The sequence below is a fragment of the Terrapene carolina genome, unplaced genomic scaffold, assembly GCF_002925995.2.
Source record: "Terrapene carolina triunguis isolate 2854851 unplaced genomic scaffold, T_m_triunguis-2.0 Scaffold29987, whole genome shotgun sequence".
Classification (NCBI taxonomy): domain Eukaryota; kingdom Metazoa; phylum Chordata; order Testudines; family Emydidae; genus Terrapene; species Terrapene triunguis.
This window is the reverse complement of record NW_020694338.1, coordinates 1-20,252: the sequence shown is the minus strand read 5'-3', so window position 1 is coordinate 20,252 and position 20,252 is coordinate 1. Positions and strand designations below refer to the sequence as shown.

Sequence of the window (20,252 nt, the reverse complement as noted above, 5' to 3'; positions counted from 1 at the left end):
ATCCACCCCCATCTGCTACCCCTGGGGCCGGGGATGGGGAAAGGTGAGGGCTGGGGGTTCCCAGGTGTCTGTTTTCGACTGGAACCTCCAGTTGAAAAGGGAAACAGGCAGCGTATGGTCAGCACAGAAAGTCCAGTTGCTGCAGTGACTGGCCCCCACCACTGGGGGCGGGAAGATCAGCAGCGCTGGGAAGGGCCAGTCTGTGCCGCGGGGTCACTGTCAGGGACAGAGATTCCCTCCAGCCTGAGCTGGGACCGGGCAGATTATCAGGGGAGCCGCGTTTGTACCCCCAGCGATCAGACCAGGACAGAAGAAAGTGCGGAGCTTCCCAGAGAAGGTGCCAGTGAAAGTGAAGAGATGGGACCTGTCAGTCACATTGTAAAACGAGACCTCACCCGCCTCATAGTCCAGGAAAATCCCCACCCGGCTGGGCCTGACGCTCACGAGGAGGGGGGTCGAGGGGGAGGTGAAGGCCTTGTATCCCCCATCCCTCAGCCACACGGCCCAGTATCCATTCTCAGGTGAGAGTGTGACCTTCCCCTTCCTGCTCACAGATTCCCTACAAACCCCCAGAGCCCACTCAGTCTTGTCTCCCACCTCCACCTCCCAGTAACGCCTCCCACCCGTGAACCCCTCAGTGCCCAGGACACAGGGACAAGGATCAAATCTCTCCGGGTTGTTGGGCAGATCCTGGCATGTGTCTCCGAGATTCACACGTTTCCGATCCTCAGACAGGACGAGTCTGGGATGAGCCGTGTCCGGATCCAGAGTCACGTCCACTGGGGAGAGAGTCACAGAGTCAGGGCCAGGGGCTGGTCACTGGGATCAAAGGGAAATTAACCTGTGTCCCCGTTAATCGCTGGGGGGGGGGGGGTGTTGCCTGAGGGGAGTCAGGGCCCGTCTGCCTGTGAGGGGAAAGGGCAGGAGGAGCAGGGGAGGGGTGGGAAGGTGTCAGTGGGGGCGGGGGAGGGGAGGGGACAGGCTCATGCTGGGAGAGGAAAGGGGAGGGACAGGTGACAGGAGTAGAGGCGTTGGAGGGGAAGAGGGGAGGGGCAGGGACAAGGGCAATGGGGGGAAGAGGAGCAGGCACCAGGAGGGCAGAGGGGGGTGAAGGGAGGAGCAGGTTTCAGGGGGCACAGGAAAGCAAGGGAAGGGGCGGGCACCAGGGGGCAGAGGGATGTGAGGGAATGGTGGAGGCTCCAATGGGGCAGAGGGAATCAAGGGGAGGGACTGGTGCCAGGATGTGGGAGGGATGAGGAGTGGGGCAGGTGACAGGACCATGGGGGGGAGGGAATTGGCAGGCACCAGGGGGACAGAGTGACGCAGGAGTCTGGGGGCAGAGGGGCTGACTAGGGCAGGGGCAGTCACCAGTGGGTGGAGGAAGGCAACAGGAGGGACAAGTGCCAGGGGACTGCGGGGGGGGGGTGATCAGAGGAGCATATGCCAGGGGGCAGAATGGGGTGATGGGAGGGGCAGGCACTGGGGGGCTAAGGGGGAAGGGGAGGCGCATGCATCTGGGCCATAGAGTGTGAGTGAGGGGCAGGACTGGTGCCAAGGGAAAGAGAGAGGGGAGGGGTGGGCACCAGGGGTCCAAAGGGTGGGCTAGAGAAGGGGTGGGCGGCACTGGGGGATGGGGGAAGGGAAGAGGCTTCCACCAGAGGACACAAGGGGTGAACAGAGGGGCAGGCGCTAGGGAGGCAGAGGGGGAGTAGAAGGAGGGGTTGGCACCAGGGGAAAAAGGAGGGGGTGGGAGAAGGTGCAGGTGACAAGGGGACAAAGAGGGGTGAGGGGTAGGGCAGGTGCTAGAGGGACATGGGGGGACAAGGGGTGGGGCAGACCCCAGGGGGCAAGAGTGGAGTGAGGGAAAGGGCAGTCATAAAGGGGGAGAGGGGCATGAGGGGTGGGTGCCAGGAAGACAGAGGTGGGGCGAGGGAAGATGTAATCACCAGGAGGGATGGTTGGGAGGAGCAGAGGGGTAGATGCAAGGAGGGGAGAGAGGAGAAGGGCGGGCCCTAGGGGCAGAGAGGTGTGGAGATGTGGGCACCAGGGGGGAAGAGAGAGGGTGAGGGGAGGGGTGGCACCCAGAGGTTAGGAGAGGTTGAAGGGAGGGGCAGACACCAGGGGGCCCAAAGGGGGACAAGGGAAGGGGTTTGCACCAGGCAGGCAAAGGGGGCAAAGAAAGGGGCTGGCACCATGGAGGCAGATGGGGGCAATGGTAGAGATGGGCCACAAGGGAGCAGAGGAGGAGTGAATAGAGGGGCTGGCACCAGGGGACTAAGGGGGGTGAGAGGCACAGGTTTCAGGGACACAGAGGGTGAGGAGATGGGAGGAGGAAGAACTAAGGGGAAGGTGGCATGGGGGAGGGGGTGCAAGGGAAGGGGCAGGCACCAGGAGGTGGGGGCAAGGGAAGGGGCTTGGTCTGAGGGGAGAGCTGGGGGCCAGGGGTTGGAGAAGGAAGGAGCAGGAACCAGGGCAGAGTGGGGGGGGGGGGAAGAGAGAAATGCCGGAGGGACAGTGGTGGGTCGTGGGATGGGGAAGGCACGAGGGGCAAATGAGCTTGGGGGTTTATTGAAGGGGTGGTCATCAGTGGGTGGGAGGATAAGGGAAGGGGTGGGTGCCAGAGGGGTATGAGGAAGGGGTGAAAGCCAGGAGGCACAGGAGGGAGAGCACATGGGCAGGCAGTAATGTGCCCGGGGAAGGGCAGGTGCCAGCGTGACTCTGGTGTGGCATATAATGGGGCAGGCACCAAGGACAAAGAGGGGCAAGAGGAGGTATTGGGGACAGAAGGGGGCAAGGGAAGAGGTGGACACCAGAGGGGCAGGGGGAGGGACAGATGCCAGGGTTCAGAAGGGGGATAATGAAGGGACAGACAAAAGGAGGGAAGGGGGTCAGGAGGAGTGTGTGCCAGGAGATGGGGGGTGAAAGGAGGGGTGGTCACGAGAAAGGCAGGGGCTGGGGTAAGTCATGGGGGCAGAGGGGTGTGAGGAGAGTGGAGTCAGGGTGCAGAGGGAGTGAAGGGGGATAGGCATCAGCGGGGAAGGGGCAAGGCGAGGGGTAGATGCTGGGGGGCAGGGTGAGGGAGGGAAGGGGTTGGAACGAGGGGGGAAGGGAATGGGCAGGTGCCAAGGGATTGAGGGGGCTGAGCAGAAGGGCAGACACAGGGAGAGCAGAGGAGGGAAGGGGTGGGAACCAGGGGAAGAGAGGGGTGGAAGGGGCAGGTGGCAGGGGTCATAGAGGATGGAGACAGGGACAGGTACCAGGCTGGGCTCAGGGGGCTGAGAAGGGCGGGAGCCAAGACAGCAGAGGAGGGTGGGGGCATGAAGGGGCAGAGGGGGTGAGGGTAGTGGCAGGCACCGGGGGGGGACGAGGGGTGGGGTAGGGTGAGAGACATGGCAGCAGAGGGTGGAAGGGGAGAGGTTCATGCCAAGAGGTAGCAGGGGGGTGAAATGATGGGTGGGCTCCAGGGTGCAAAGGATGTTTTTGCGAGAGGGGCAGGTGACAGGACAGCAGTGGGAGAAGGGAGGGTGGGTTCCAGGGGGCAGAGATGGGTGGAGGGCAGAGGTACATGCCAGGGAGGCAAAGTGGGGACAGAGGGGTAGGGCCCAGGGGAGCAGAAAAAGGGTGAGAAGAAGGGGAGGGGCAGGACAGAGGCAGGGGTCAATTTGGCACAGGGTTTGAAGGAAGGGTAAGGGAGAGGCAGGTGCTGGGGGATAGAGGGAAGGTGAAGGGGGCAGGCCCCAGGGAATCTCTGTTGCTCTGGGGTCATGTGTGGCTGGTTTGTTGCTAAGAGCAGGTTGGTGCCGTCCCCACACACACTGGTGCAGCTGGGACTCTCCATGCTAGGGCAAGGGCAGGGTGCCCGGGCTCGTTAGAAGGGGGCAGGGTAATGGGAAGATGAGTCTTGAAGGGTGCTGGGGGGAACAGGGGTGATTGCTAATGAGGCTGGGGCAGTGGGGAGGGGAGGGGGCATTTCCCCATTTGCTGCTCCCTCCATCTGGGAGAAGCTGCACTAGGGGCCAGTCCCAGTTCACACCCACACAGCGTGTCTGCACTAGGGGTTTGCACGGGGGCATTGATATGGCTCAGACACTGCGGTGCCAGGGGCCATAACCCCTCCGTTCCCTGGGGTTATGGATCAATAATTACAGGGTCACTGGAGCAGAGGAGTTGGACTCTGGACTCCCAGGTCGGAGCCCGACCACTGGGCTGCAGAGTCATTCTCACTCACACGCTCTGGCCCAGTGCCCATGGCAGTGTTTAGACACAGGGGGACGCCTTTAGCAGGAGAGATTGAGGAAGCCCCACACCAGACACCCGGAGCCCATTCCAATTCCTTCCCCACATCACCTGGGGGATTGAACCTGGGGCTCCCAGCTGAGGACCCAGCCACTGGGCTAAAGGCTAGAAGGGAAGTGGCGGCACCTTTTTCTGGTCATTGAAACTATTCAGCAATTTTGACATGGATTCAGGAATAGTTTCAGTCAACCCAAAATATAATTTTATAGGCAAATAAACAATTTACCCCCGAAGTACACCCAGCTCTACTTCAAAGGTGCCCCAGCAACTTAGGAGCCCAAATCCCAGTGACTTCCAGTGAGTAACTATCAACATCCCCAGAAACGCACAGTTACGGTCAGGCCAGGCTCAGGACATCAGCTATGAAACACTCCAGAGCTGCTGTTAAATTTGCCCTTGGTAGAAAAATTCCCCCTTGGGATCTCATAGCTCTTCTACTGAAGGTGGTGGGAAGAAAGATATGGCCAGTAGTAATTAGTGACACTAACAAGGAGCTAGTCTGAATGAAAGAGACCTTAGAAGAGACTAGCTGCAGATTTATGTGAATTCAGGGGCCACCTTTACCTGGTAGTCATGAACTATTTTTCCAGGTATATAGAAATAGTGTACTTGAAAGACGTAACATACCAGAGTGTTATACAGCAACTGACGTGCACTTTTCGTCATTTCAGGGTTCCAGAAGAACTTGTGACAGAGCATGGACCACAATTCACTGACGTAGAATTTAATTTATCCAAACAAAATATGATTCCTCATATTACTAGAAGACCATATTACTCACAAGCGAACGGAGAGGTGGCTGAGAACTGTACAGACAGCCAAGAATATCCTTCAGCAGGAAGATCCATTCTTTGCTCTACTGAGTTATAGATCGACACCAATAGCAGCGACTGGATATAGTGCAGCACAACTGCTGATGGGAAGACAACTCAGAACTACCCTCCCAACTTTGGAAAAGAATCTATCTCCAAAGTTGCCAGACATGTAGAGAGTAGACAAATCAAACAAAAAGGCAAAAATAGCTTGTGAACGCTTTTACAACAGACATCACTTAGAAAACTACCAGGCCTAGCAACTGGTGACCATGTTTGTGTCCAATTGGATGGAGACAAAGAATGGAATACTCCAGCTGTTGTAAAGAAAAAGAATTCAACACCCAGGTTGTCTGTGATCAAGACCAAGAGAGGAGAGTTCAACAGAAACTGTCAACATCTACAGTATGTTCCTCAGAAACAACAATCAACTGAGCAAATGCTACAGATGGTGGATGCAAAACAAGAAGATGACTCAAGGATTCCAGACCGAACATAGTGCCACAGGACTCTTTGTTGCTTCAGACCGACCATAGTCAGTTGGTGGAACTAATGGACAGACAGATGACCAAGCTGTCACCTGTTCGGGCTGTGTAATTAGAAGACCAGCACCATTCAGAGACACCTAAGAGACTGATCCACACTGAACTTGAAATACAGTATGATAATGAAAATATTATAAATGGTAGTAATGTAGAACTTAAAGGGGTGGGGGTGTAATGGAACACTAAACTGTATTATGCTGTTCAAGCACTAGGTAGCACTGGGTGTAAAATACCATATTTAAGCTGATCTCAGCCATACTTGGCAGAACATTAAAGGATTTTGTGATGAACACATCTGGTGTGTATCTGGCTGAGACGGAAGCTCTGTAGCCAGTCCATATCTGCTACACGACCATCACACCAATGATGAAAGTCGAGTGCTATTGACTACCTCTGCTATGGCCAAAGAATTGTTCTGAACTATGACATGCTGAAGACTATGGGGGATTTTACCCATAACATGAGCTACATAGAAAGTTGGGGAATCAAACTCCTGGACTCTTCATACTTCAGTGATGAGAATAAAATTATGGCCAGTGGCCTTGCAGATTTCCTTGTGACAGCAGGGCAGGAATTACCCCCCACCTCACCCCGGCTGCAGAACAGAACCAAGTGTCAGCCATGGTCAAGCCTACCTTTGAATACAGGTTGGCTCTCGGGGGGGGGGGGAAGGAAATGTGTCAAGAGGGCTGGCCCTTTTAGGGGAGTCAGGGACCAGACTACCTGTGACAGACTCCGATAACGGAGAATGAGATAACCCAGACCAACCTGGAAGTAATTAAATCCCTAGGTGGCTAGTTGGCAGTGAAACAGCTAATAAGGGGTGCTCCTAGAGCAGTGGTCCCCAAACATTTGGGGGGCATGGCAGAGCCTGGACCAGCCCCCATTTGTGGCAGAAAGGGAACGCCACCCAGCTCCACTCCGGCCCCACCCTAAGCCCCAGCTGCATCTCCAGGCCCGGCCTCAGCCATCGACTCCCAGCCCCGCTCCAGGCTGCGACCCCAGCTTCAGCTCCAGCCCCAGCCCCAACCCTGGTTCCGCCCCCAGCTGAAGCCCCCAGCTGCCGGCCCCAACTGTGGGTCCACTCCCTGCCATGGCCCCGGCTCCTGGCCTCAATTGCAGCCCCGTTCCTCGTCCTTCTCCCAACCGCAACTCCTATCCCCAGGGGCTGGTGATCCCCTAGAACGAGGCACTGAGGTGACTGGCTCAGGATCCTGAAAGGCTCAGGGGCCAGGGGTGTGGAATGGCCCAGAGCTCAGCAGGAACAGACTGAGCTGGGCTGGGAGCAGTGAACGGGGAGGGGAGCAGGGATGTGCTGACTACTCCAGCCAGTCACAGAGAGGAAGCTGCTTCCCCCACAGCCTGGGGTTCCTGCTCCCCTGAGATCCTGGCCCTGCAGCGGCACCGACTGCGCAGCCTCCATTGGCTGGGACAGATACACCCAGCTTGGCCCCTTCGACTGCCCCCTGCTGGGGGTGGGTGGAAAGAGAGGAGCGGCAGGGGTAGGATGAAAGGGCCAGTTCAACAATCACAGACCGAGCTCACTGAACCTTCCCAGTCCTCCTCTCCTCTGCCTTAGTTTCTTCTCTGTCCCTCCTCACTGTCAGGTTTCTGCCTTTCCCCCCGGTCTCCACTCTGGGGTTGTGCGGAGGGGATTGGATGGGGACAGGGTCACACTCTTGTGAGTGAGTCTCACTCACTGAGCAGCAAACCACAGACCCAACCTCACACTGGGCTGTGCTCAGAGCAGACAAGGGGCCCGTAGGATTCAGCTTGTTACCCAGCAACACATGGCCCAGGTCAGACCACAGCAGCCAGACCGGCCCCTCCTCCAGCTCAGAAAGCTCGGCCAGCCTTGGCTAATGGGGGCTGGGGCAGTGCTGAGCGGTGGCCACACAACGCAGCCCTCACATGTCCCAGGAGAGAGGCACAGACACGTCCCCCGTTACCAGTCTGTGCAGTACCCAGTGCGATGGGCCCAGTCCAGGCCTCACAGCACCTGGCTCAGGGACACCCATTAACTCAGCCATGGAGGGGTCAGGATGTCAGAGTGATGGGGCCTGGTCAGACACCTGGGCAAGTACCAGCAGGTGGGTGTGAGTTGCAGGCAAATTCCCCAGCACATCAGCCTCCAGCTATCACACAGCTCCAAGCCTGTCAGCTGGGTACATGCGTGTCCTGGGGTCCCAGGCTCTGTCCAGATCCCCAGGCACAATACAGCTGAATGTCCCAGTAGACTCCACTCACCTCTGAATCTCTGCAGCGCTTCCCTCAGGTCAAGGGAAATTTTATACACGTTCTTCAGGTCAGTAGAAACAGCTTCTGAGTCCTGGAGTTTCACATTCTCACTCCTATGAAGAAAACGTCCCATCATCACTCAGCTGCTCTGTACACACATCATCCCAGAACCACCACCACGAATATAAGAGCAATGAACACAGGAAACACACCTGCTCAATGTGCTTTTCACATCCTGAAAGAAAAAAGAAAATCAATGATCCGTATTAACACAATGCGCATAAAACTGAGGGAGTCTCACTCTGGGCATCAAACTTTCATCTAGAAAATAGATCAACCGAACAGGGGCTGCTAACCGGGAGTTTCGCAAGGGAGTTCTCCAGGTGAAGGAGGAGCAAATACAGGACCCTTGGAGTGGGCCTTGAGTGAGCCTGACTTATAAAAAGGCAGTCAGCAGTGAAACAGCTGAGCGGCGAACAGCGGAGGCTAGCAGAGGGAGTTTGCCTGGGAGTTCGCGGAGAGACCACTGAGGCTTACATCTCGCGGGCTTCTGTGAGTTGCTGCAACAGCTGAGGAAGCTCTTAGAAGGAAGGTGATATGGGAGGTGAGCGTTCAGTTGTTGTAACCTGCACAGTTTGTGCCATGTTTGTTTTTCTTCCACAGGACAGAAGCGACTTTGTCTGTACAAAGTGCAAGCTGGTCTCCATATTGGAAGAGAAGGTTCGAGGTCTGGAGAAACAAGTATCGACCCTGCGTTGCATACGAGAAAATGAAGATTTCCTGGACAGACGTCAGGATATGCTTCTACAGGCACAACGTTCTGAAGAATTGGAGCAGGTTGCACAGAGGGGACTGAGGGACGGTGAAGAAAATTGGCAGCATGTGACCTCCAGAAGAAGGAAGAGGAGCGTCCATGTACCAGCAATGGAGATACAGGTGAGCAACCGTTTTCATGTTCTCTCCACAGGTACTAACGCAGAGAGTGGAATAGATGATACATCTGAGGGAAGGGAGCAGAAGGAGACTCCACCGATTGGAAGGCATGAGATGCACTGTCCTAGGGATGGGGGTTCCACGACCACCACTCCCAAGAGAAGGAGGAGGGTGGTGCTGGTCAGGGACTCCCTCCTCAGCGGGACTGAGTAATCTATCTGCCGCCCCAATCGAGAAAACCGAGAGGTCTGCTGCTTGCCAGGAGCTAGGATTCACGATGTGACGGAAAGACTGCCGAGACTCATCAAGCCCTCGGATCGCTACCCCTTCCTGATTCTCCACGTGGGCACCAATGATACTGCCAAGAATGACCTTGAGCGGATCACTGCAGACTACGTGGCTCTGGGAAGAAGGATAAAGGAGTTTGAAGCGCAAGTGGTGTTCTCGTCCATCCTCCCTGTGCAGGGAAAAGGCCTGGGTAGAGACCGTCGAATTGTGCAAGTCAACGAATGGCTACGCAGGTGGTGTCGGAGAGAAGGCTTTGGATTCTTAGACCATGGGATGGTGTTCCAAGAAGGAGGAGTGCTAGGCAGAGACGGGCTCCACCTAACGAAGAGAGGGAAGAACATCTTTGCAAGCAGGCTGGCTAACCTAGTGAGGAGGGCTTTAAACTAGGTTCACCAGGGGAAGGAGACCAAAGCCCTGACGTAAGTGGGGAAATGGGATACCGGGACGAAGCACGAGCAGGAGAGGAGGACTCTTGTCTCAGACTGAGAAAGCGGGACAATCAGCGAGTTATCTTAAGTGCCTATACACAAATGCAAGAAGCCTGGAAAACAAGCAGGGAGAACTGGAAGTCCTGGCACAGTCAAGGAACTATGATGTCATTGGAATAACAGAGACTTGGTGGGATAACTCACATGACTGGAGTACTGTCATGGATGGATATAAACTGTTCAGGAAGGACAGTACAGGGCAGAAAAGGTCGGGGAGTTGCATTGTATGTAAGAGAGGAGTATGACTGCTCAGAGCTCCGGTATGAAACTGCAGAAAAACCTGAGAGTCTCTGGATTAAGTTTAGAAGTGTGAGCAACAAGGGTGATGTGGTGGTGGGAGTCTGCTATAGACCACCAGACCAGGGGGATGAGGTGGACAAGGCTTTCTTCCGGCAACTAACAGAAGTTACTAGATCGCAGGCCCTGGTTCTCATGGGAGACTTTAATCACCCTGATATCTGCTGGGAGAGCAACACAGCGGTGCACAGACAATCCAGGAAGTTTTTGGAAAGTGTAGGGGACAATTTCCTGCTGCAAGTGCTGGAGGAACTAACTAGGGGCAGAGCTCTTCTAGACCTGCTGCTCACAAACTGGGAAGAATTAGTAGGGGAAGCAAAAGTGGATGGGAACCTGGGAGGCAGTGACCATGAGATAGTCGAGTTCAGGATCCTGACACAAGGAAGAAAGGAAAGCAGCAGAATACGGACCCTGGACTTCAGAAAAATAGACTTTGACTCCCTCAGGGAACTGATGGGCAGGATCCCCTGGGAGAATAACATGAGGGGGAAAGGAGTCCAGGAGAGCTGGCTGTATTTTAAAGAATCCTTATTGAGGTTGCAGGAAAAAAACATCCCAATGTGTAGAAAGAACAGTAAATATGGCAGGTGACCAGCTTGGCTAAACAGTGAAATCCTTCCTGATCTTAAACGCAAAGAAGAAGCTTACAAGAAGTGGCAGATTGGACAAATGACCAGGGTGGAGTATAAAACTATTGCTCAGGCATGCAGGAATGAAATCAGGAAGGCCAAATCACACTTGGAGTTGCAGCTAGCAAGAGATGTTAAGAGTAACAAGAAGGGTTTCTCCAGGTATATTAGCAACAAGAAGAAAGTCAAGGAAAGTGTGGGCCCATTACTGAATGAGGGAGGCAACCTAGTGACCGAGGATGTGGAAAAAGCTAATGTACGCAATGATTTTTTTGCCTCTGTCTTCATGAACAAGGTCAGCTCCCAGACTGCTGCACTGGGCAGCACAGTATGGGGAGAAGGTGACCAGCCCTCTGTGGAGAAAGAAGTGGTTCGGGACTATTTAGAAAAACTGTACGAGCACAAGTCCATGGGGCCGGATGCGCTGCATCCGAGGGTGCTAAAGGAGTTGGCGGATGTGATTGCAGAGCCATTGGCCATTATCTTTGAAAACTCATGGCGATCGGGGGAGGTCCCGGATGACTGGAAAAAAGCTAATGTAGTGCCCATCTTTAAAAAAGGGAAGGAGGAGGATCCGGGGAACTACAGGCCAGTCAGCCTCACCTCAGTCCCTGGAAAAATCATGGAGCAGGTCCTCAAGGAATCAATTCTGAAGCACTTAGAGGAGAGGAAAGTGATCAGGAACAGTCAGCATGGATTCACCAAGGGCAAGTCATGCCTGACTAACCTAATTGCCTTCTATGATGAGATAACTGGCTCTGTGGATGAGGGGAAAGCAGTGGATGTCTTATTCCTTGACTTTAGCAAAGCTTTTGATACGGTCTCCCACAGTATTCTTGCCAGCAAGTTAAAGAAGTATGGGCTGGATGAATGGACTATAAAGTGGATAGAAAGCTGGCTAAGTCGTCGGGCTCAACGGGTAGTGATCAACGGCTCCATGTCTAGTTGGCAGCCGGTTTCAGGCGGAGTGCCCCAAGGGTTGGTCCTGGGGCTGGTTTTGTTCAATATCTTCATTAATGATCTGGAGGATGGCGTGGACTGTACCCTCAGCAAGTTTGCCGATGACACTAAACTGGGAGGAGTGGTAGATACTCTGGAGGGTAGGGATAGGATACAGAGGGACCTAGACAAATTAGAGGATTGGGCCAAAAGAAACCTGATGAGGTTCAACAAGGACAAGTGCAGAGCCCTGCACTTAGGATGGAAGAATCCTATTCACTGTTACAGACTAGGGACCGAGTGGCTAGGCAGCAGTTCTGCAGAAAAGAACCTAGGGGTTACAGTGGACGAGAAGGTGGATATGAGTCAACAATGTGCCCTTGTTGCCAAGAAGGCTAACGGCATTTTGGGCTGTATAAGTAGGGGCATTGCCTGCAGATCGAGGGACGTGATCATTCCCCTCTATTTGACATTGGTGAGGCCTCACCTGGAGTACTGTGTCCAGTTTTGGGCCCCACACTACAAGAAGGATGTGGAAAAATTGGAAAGAGTCCAGCGGAGGGCAACAAAAATGATTAGGGGGCTGGAGCACATGACTTATGAGGAGAGGCTGAGGGAACTGGGATTGTTTAGTCTGCAGAAGAGAAGAATGAGGGGGGATTTGATAGCTGCTTTCAACTACCTGAAAGGGGGTTCCAAAGAGGACGGATCTAGACTGTTCTCAGTGGTACCAGATGACAGAACAAGGAGTAATGGTCTCAAGTTGCAGTGGGGGAGGTTTAGATTGGATATTAGGAAAAACTTTTTCACTAGGAGGGTGGTGAAGCACTGGAATGGGTTATCTAGGGAGGTGATGGAATCTCCTTCCTTAGAGGTTTTTAAGGTCAGGCTTGACAAAGCCCTGGCTGGGATGATTTAGTTGGGATTAGGTCCTGCTTTGAGCAGGGGGTTGGACTAGATGACCTCCTGAGGTCCCTTCCAACCCTGATATTCTGTGATTCTATGAACCCTCCCAGGCTTCACTGTTTTGTGGTAAAATCTCATACACCGTTTTGCATTAACACTTGTTTCATTTGTGTAGGTGAGACAGGGATTTAGCTAAAGGTTTCTCCCTTCAAGGGACCCAGCCCATCAGTACCTGTGTTTATCGACCATGTTGGGTCCAGTGTTCTGGGGTCAGAGCAGGGACGGGTTTAGCTCAGTATCGTTTTTGTATCATCCATTTAATCTCCCACGGCCTCACTGGGTCTCCAGGAGGAGAATTCCCCTCTAACATGAACTGCGATATTTTGGAACTGATGGAGCCCTTAGCCGATGTTCTGTTTGTCTGTAACCACAGACACATTTACTCTAATTGTTGGGATCCAGACCCAGGGATCTGAGTTATAATTCTGGATGGGGGGAGAATTTTGATGCCGTCTCACCTTTAGCAGCTCGACAACTGGTTGCTGACACTTCTCCTCGATCTCTGTGATCAGCTGATGCAGAGAGGAGCTTTGCTGGGAGAGTTTGGTGACATTTTTCCTTAGTCTCTGCAGAGTCGCCCTCTCCTCCTCCTCCAGGCTCTGCAGAAGCAGCTGCTCCTCCTCTCTCAGCAGTGTGTGCAGTTTGTTAAATTCACCTGCAATCATCTCTCTCTTATTCCTCACTTTCCTCTGGAGATAGAAAAATAGGAAAGGCACAGAGAAAACGTGAGCCGGATGTTGAGTTACACAGACTGGGCCTCTGTCCATGAAGCAGGGGATTCATAGATTCTAGGACTGCAAGGGACCTCGAGAGGCCATCGAGTCCAGTCCCCTGCCCGCATGGCAGGACCAAATACTGTCTAGACCATCCCTGATAGACATTTATCTAACCTACTCTTAAATATCTCCAGAGATGGAGATTCCACAACCTCCCTAGGCAATTTATTCCAGTGTTTAACCACCCTGACAGTTAGGAACTTTTTCCTAATGTCCAACCTAGACCTCCCTTGCTGCAGTTTAAGCCCATTGCTTCTTGTTCTATCCTTAGAGGCTAAGGTGAACAAGTTTTCTCCCTCCTCCTTATGACACCCTTTTAGATACCTGAAAACTGCTATCATGTCCCCTCTCAGTCTTCTCTTTTCCAAACTAAACAAACCCAATTCTTTCAGCCTTCCTTCATAGGTCATGTTCTCAAGACCTTTAATCATTCTTGTTGCTCTTCTCTGGACCCTTTCCAATTTCTCCACATCTTTCTTGAAATGCGGTGCACAGAAATGGACACAATACTCCAGCTGAGGCCTAACCAGAGCAGATATTAAAGCAGTATCAGATTTGTAAGGATATTTACTTCTTTGGGAAATGTACCATAAAGGGTTTGTTTCAGTTCATATGACCAGTTCCATAGCGGGGTTGTCTAGGGTGCTTTGTAAAGCTGCAGTATGTGATTGCAGGTGGCATGGGATGGACAGAGTGGAGTGGGGAGAAATCGAGGGAATGGGAGAGATTTAGAGAGGGCTGCACAGGGCGTCCGTGGGGGGATTTGGGTGCCAAGTGCTGGGCCCTCAGAACCCAGGGGGAGCCATCACAGCAGGATGTGGGCGATGCTCCTTCTTTGACAACCTGCTCCCAGGGCTGCCAAGTTCAGGACCTTGGGCTGGTGCTAATAGTCCTTTGGGTGACATCCTGGGGCTCACATGAGTGTTGGGTGCCCAGGGAATTGTCGGAGCTGGATCTGGCCTCACCCAGTCTGGTCAAGTGCCCCATGCCCATGTGCCCAGTGCCCCTGGGATCGCAGCCTTTAGGGAGCCCTCTCGGCTCACAGAGCAGCGGGTTGGCTGATGCCAGCTGTGTCCCCACCTGCTCTCTGAAAGGAGCCGTGGGAACGATGCTGAGCCGGTACTGATCCTGGCTGGGGGAGGGGCTGGCTGTTCTGCACTGGCCTCTTTAGCTCCCCTGCAGCTCAGCTCAGAGGTGCTGGGTGACCCTGGGGTGAGCCTGCCCCCCAGTGTGACTCGGGCCACAGTGATGTTGGGGAAAGTCCCTCTCACTCTCCCTGAAATGCCAACATGGCCAGGGGCTTCAGCAGCTTCCCCAGCCCCTGTCCCCTGCCCCCAGAGCCCTCCCCCCTGAAACACCAGTACGTGAGCCCCAGCCCTTCCCCCCACTAGTCTGTGCCCTGTGCCAACCCCCACCCTTCCCTGTGCAGGGCTTTAACCCGTCTGTCTGTCCGGCTCCCTGTGTGGTGGGGGAGGGGCTGTGCTCAGTGTCTGTGTCTGAAGAGGCAGCTGCTTGAGCATTGTAACTTCCACCTCCTACCTCTGCCCCGAGCCCCCAATGCAGCCTCCAGCACCCCTGGGCCCATCTGCCAATGGGTTTTGGACACTGACCCATCCCCCACCCCACCCCTGGGAGCGCTGCAGCCATGGGGCACTCAGACAATTCGGTTACAGCCCTGACAAGCCCCAGCTCCCTCAGGAGCCCCTGCTAGCACCTGCCCGAGGCTTTGTGCATGTGGCCTGGACCCTGCAAAGGGCCATGGGCCTGCAGCCTCCTTCCCCTCCTGCCCCCTGGGAGCTGTTGAGTTACAGCTAATTCGAGTGGCGCAGCGTTATCGTATCCCTAACATCTCCCCCCGTCAGACATGGACAGCGCATCCTTCATGGGGCCTGTCACCTCCCGGCCCTGCTCCGCCCATGGGGATACCCCCACCTGGCTCAGGCCCATGACAGCCCCTCTCAGTGGGTGACTGGCCGCCCCTGCTGGAACTCGTCTCACAGTCGCTGGGGCTGCAGTTACTCTGCCGAGTGACACTGATCATTGGGCCGTGACCTCTGGTGATGTAGGACGTAACTCGCTCTCACGGGGCAATAATCAATGGTTTCAGAACCACCCCAGTGACTGTCCCAAGGGGCAGCCACCTCCATGGCGCCGGCTGGGCACTTTGCCGGACACATTCAAACCTGGCTGTTAATTGTTATGCACCTAAATCCCTATTGTCTGAGGAACTGAGCACCAACTGCTTCTGGTGCGGGCAGTGGGAGCTGCTGCGGTTCTGTCCTCTGGAAATCAGCCACTTCCGCCGGGCTGTAAATACGGCTTCAGATGCAGAACCAGAGGCCCCAGCTCTGAGCATTTCAGCTCTTGTAAATGGCCATTTTTATCTGAATAGTGGGACACCTACTTCTCCTCTCATCCCTGCTGCTGGTGTCTTCCTCACACACCCCCATGCTCTCGGCAGGAATTTAACTGAAAGAGGCAGGTGAACCAGAACAGATATTTTGTCCCATGGGTTCATCACCTGGCTACAGACAAGCACAGGTAAAGTCACAGTAACAGTAGCAGGTGACTGGGATGAAGTGGCCACGTGATGGCGACAGAGGCTGCGACGTGGCCGAGCGCTGCCTGGCTTTACTCTGACCTGCCCCTGGCTCTGCTCACTCAGGGGGTGTCCACACTGCAATGAAGGTGTGACAGCACCGTGTGTAGACACACCCAGGCTAGCTTTGATCTGGCTAGCTCGGGTACTGGTAGCTATGAAGCCCCAGCAGCATGGACTGTACACGCCCACCCAAACCCCTGGGTGTTACTCAGTGACGAGCCTGGAGCTTGCTGTTGGGGCCATGTAGATGCAGCCTGGGGGCAGATTTTCCACAGAGCTCCACACCTGCAACTGGGTTTGATGTTCAGAAGAGCTCAGCTCCCAGCATGGCCCCAGCCCAGCCAGCTGAGTGAATCTGAACCTCACCCATGGGGGCAAATCCTCTTCCCAGCTCCAGTGTCTGGCCCAGGCACTGGGCAGAGTCACTGCAGGGATTGTGGGTGCAGAGGGAGAAGGAACAATCTGTTTCCTCCAGGCTGCAGAGACACTGCAGAGCTTTGTCATGGAGGCCACTGAAAACCGATGGCTGTAGCAGCCGACACACCCTCCCCATCTGCAGGAGGGAAACAGGACCCATGGAATAGTGAAAACACTGCACCCCATATTGAGAATTTGCCCCTATCAGAGATCTCAGGGGTGGGTCTGCACCACTGTACAAGGGCCAGGAACTGCCCCTCCTCCGCCTACGGGAGCTGCTGTGCTGAGATCCCCACCAGAGACACAGCCTGATGCTGCCAGCACCCTGGATGGCAGGTACCATAGGCCAGGGGAGGCTGAGCCTCCCCAGACAGGCTGCAGCACATCTCCCTTTGGGGCATGCTGCAGATCTGCCGCCTTTGGAGTGCTGCCTGAACTCCCCCTGGAGCCCTCGCTCCCGCTCTTCCCCCGAAGCCCGCAGCACCCGCCGCTTGCTTCCCGTCAGCTGTGGGGGGGTTGCCATTTGCTCCTCTCTCTCCCCCGCCCAGCACTCACCCTTAAGATAGAAGGGGGAGAAAGGAACAAGCGGCAGGCGAGGGGGCTTTGGGGGAGGGGGTGGGGGAGAGGAGCGAGCTGCAACAGTGAGCGGTGTGTGGGGAGCCTCTGGGGAGGGGGCTGAGCGGGAGCGGGGCATGGGGCAGAGCAGGAGTGGAGCGTGGGCAGGGCCTCGGGGAGAAGAGGACAAATGGGGGTGGAGCAGTGGGCAGGGCGATAATCCAGGCGCAGGGGATGATCCAGGTACTCACACCCAGCCTCCCCAAATGCCAGAGGCATGCGCCGCCCATGGCCGGCACCAAGCCTGTGCAATGGAGCAAACAACCAGAGCAGGTTCATAACCTCATCCTGGAGCTTTACGGCCCCGTCATTCCTGGAAACGCTGCAGGGGGAAGGGCTCAGGGAGGAATAAACCCGGACACCCACCTGCCACTCTGTGGTTTTCTTCTCTTCTTTAGACATCAGAGCCAGGGCCTCTTCCAGCTCCTTCCTCAGAGGGCCCAGGGCTCCCTGGAGTTTCACCTGCAGGGGCATCGTGTGTGATAAACAGCCATTAGTCTGCCTGTCCGATGGGTGGACAGTACTGTACATATTGGCATTTCATACACGAGCAGTAAATACCCTGGAAGCGAGCAGCAGACTCAGCTCTGCCGGCCCCAAAGGCCTCATGGGAGCAGAGACGCCAGTCTCAGAGCAGGGGCTCTGCTTCCTGCAGACACTCAGGGCTTCTCAGAGCCTGTGATTTAGCTAAAGCTTCTCATCTCTGAGCACAGGCCAGAGGGGAAATAGCTGGGAAGGTTCTGAACGATCCCTCCTGCCAGTGAGAGTGAAGAGGTTGGGACAGCACCTCGCTGCACTGTGCCCAGACCCAGGCCAGGAACAAGACCCCACTGTGCTCTCGTCTGTCCAGGCTCCCATGTGGCCTCCCTCAGGCAGCAGCTGAGCACCGGAGCCAGCGCAGTCCCATTAACTGTACAGGGTGAAGCTGTGATGTGGCTGGAGGTCAGTGAGAAACAGGGAACACACTCGGTCTGGGGGAATGTGCCACCCATAATTATAACTGCTCCAGAGCTGTAATAACCCAGGGGTCTCTTCCCCTTTGACAGCGTGTGATTCCTTCACCCGGCTCAGCGACATGCTCCTGCCCTGTCAGCCTGGCTCTGTACAACACCCAGGGCAGCCCCCTCAGAGCCCCCACCTGAGCCCCCTCTAGAGATCGCCCCATTTCACTCTTCTCTGAGCCCTCGAGTTCTCTCCTCCCCTCCGCCCAAGGGCCCAGGCTGCTGCAGCTGCTGCTGAGAACTCCTGGGGAGCTGTTCGGTGACACCCCTGCGGTGCTGCTGCAGGGAAGTAGTGAGGGAGGAGCCAGCAGGGGCTAGTGAGAGACAGGAGGCAGAAAAGCAGCCTTTGCATCCAGCAAAACAGCTTCTTAAATGAGCAGGGATCAGATAGGGGCGTGGGGGGGGGGTCAAATGTTGCTGGATTCTTTGAAGCTCCACCCACAAAATAGGCCCCACTCATGTGAGTCACCAAAAGGAGACACCATGATCTGTTCACAGTAGATGGTGCAATGTTCAAAACAGGTTGGAGTTGCTGATTGGCTCCAAGGGCCTCCTGGGGCCAGACTCCCCTCATGTAGCTAGACTGTACCACTGGACTCTGATGGGCTCTCTGGGCCTGGTCATCCTTTACTGGGGAAAAAATAAGAGGTGGCATCTCCCAAACATCACCTGCTTGTGACATTGGAAGGAGGCATCACTGGCAATAAATGGTGCCGAGCTGTAATTCTCCCTCTCCGCTCTCACAGGGGAAGAAAATAATTAACAGTGTTGATATGTAAATGATCAGTTCTCCAGTCTCAAAGTAACACACTCACATAGACTGGCCTGCAGCTCTTGTGATTTAAACCTCACTGATTGTTAACACTGGCCGTGCTGTAAATAGTCCCCTTATTTCAGCAGTAGAAGCTGGGTTTGAAAAGCATTCAGAATCTCAGAGAAAAGTTTCCCACAGCAGATATCTTTTAACACTTGATATTCTGATTCTGTCTCCACACTGCCAGATCATTAATTTTGTTATAGCATCTCCCATACAATGAAGGCTTTACAGAGCTGAATGATGCATCACACCTTTGACAGGCAACATTCAATGAAATCAGCCTGTGATTAAAATCCAAAATTATTACCCATTAAACTTGACAGAAATTCCCTACCTTGTACTCCTGGGCAGCCTCCTTTATGGGAACCACCCTGTGATCTCTGTGATCCCGGGACAGATGGCAAACCACACAGACAGAAGTTTGATCCTCTTCACAGAACAGTTTCAGAGTCTCCTGGTGTTCCCCACACACCCTCTCCTCTCCTGCTCCCTTTGCTGCCTGTAAACTCAGCCGTTTGGCTATTTCCACAACATTTCCCAGCCGCCTGTTCGGCCTGAGGTTTCTCTGTTGCACAGTTTCTCTGCACTGAGGGCAGGAGGCGGGTGTATCAAATCCCTCCCAGCACTGGGCGAGGCAGGCTCGGCAGAAATTGTGCCCACACTCCAGAGTGACAGGTTCTGTGAAATACTCCAGACAGATGGGGCATGTAGCTTCCTCCTGGAGACTTTCCATGGGGTTGTCTGTGGCCATGGCTCCCTGTGGACAGTGTAACAGCGTTAGTTTCACTTTCCTGAGCTCAGAAATATGCCCCGCCTGCAGCAGCAGCAATTGGGTGTTTCCCTTCCTGGAACTGAGTCAGGCTGTTTGCTGAGCTGGAGCCAGATCACCCCTAATGTTCCAGCCCTGGAGGCTTTGGTGAGAAATGTAGCAATAAGACTCTGATCCTGCAATCAGCCCCCTCTGCTGGTGTGGGGGGTCACTGGGGATTCACATGGACATCAGCTTCCCCTTGTCCTGATGAGCTGACAGAACTGCGTGTCTAAGGAGTGATATTTAGGTTTTGCAGAATTCATTTTATTTAACATGTATTTATTTGTAAGAATGTTTATATATTTATCTATTTAAACTTTCAAAGTTTCAGTTTTTATCAATATTATTGTTCACAGTTGTGGGATATTGGGGGGGATCAGACAATATTTTAGTCAGACAATAATTAGTTTATGACAGTAGACACAGAGATTCAAAAAGTTAAAAAGTGTAACTATTTAAACACAAATTGTCATCATCACATGTCGAAATATACTAAGTAAATCTCCTTAAATCAAACTCTAGTAAGTTCTCAAGTAGCATTTTTCTTATTGTGCCTATTTGTAAATTTCAGTTCTTATCAATGGAAATGTTCATCATTTGTGTGTGTACAGTGAAATCAAAATTTACTGACATCTACCGATAAAATCTAATCCTTTCAAGTCTAGGGATATTAAATTCACAGGCCAAAAATTTGGTGAAGCTGGAATCAATGTTTCAAAGGCCTGATTCTGACACACGCTAAGGCAGCTCTGCCTCAGTGTAAAGGAGACGCAGTGTCAAAA

At 54.0% G+C, this 20,252-nt stretch overlaps 1 protein-coding gene across 1 annotated transcript; it reads right to left on the bottom strand.

Annotated features, from left to right (window-relative positions):
- Positions 1-219: 219 nt before the first annotated feature.
- Positions 220-19,414, bottom strand: LOC112125120 (E3 ubiquitin-protein ligase TRIM39-like). The gene is made up of 6 exons (XM_024223571.3): positions 18,994-19,414; positions 17,208-17,303; positions 12,890-13,120; positions 8,104-8,126; positions 7,901-8,004; positions 220-779 (listed from the first exon to the last, which is right to left on the bottom strand). Exons 1-6 carry the CDS (start codon positions 19,408-19,410, stop codon positions 220-222), a joined length of 1,431 nt encoding a protein of 476 aa, XP_024079339.1. The 5' UTR covers positions 19,411-19,414.
- Between the last annotated feature and the right edge of the window lie 838 nt (positions 19,415-20,252).

What these genes read in the sequence shown, in the direction of transcription:
- LOC112125120 (XM_024223571.3), bottom strand. Translation starts at nt 19,410, where the DNA reads ATGGCCACAGACAACCCCATGGAAAGTCTCCAGGAGGAAGCTACATGC. An exon ending in GTGAAAAGCACATTGAGCAG is followed by an intron (nt 8,005 to 8,103) that starts GTGTGTTTCCTG and finishes TTTTCTTCATAG; the next exon opens with GAGTGAGAATGTGAAACTCC. An exon ending in AGCGCTGCAGAGATTCAGAG is followed by an intron (nt 780 to 7,900) that starts GTGAGTGGAGTC and finishes CTCTCTCCCCAG; the next exon opens with TGGACGTGACTCTGGATCCG.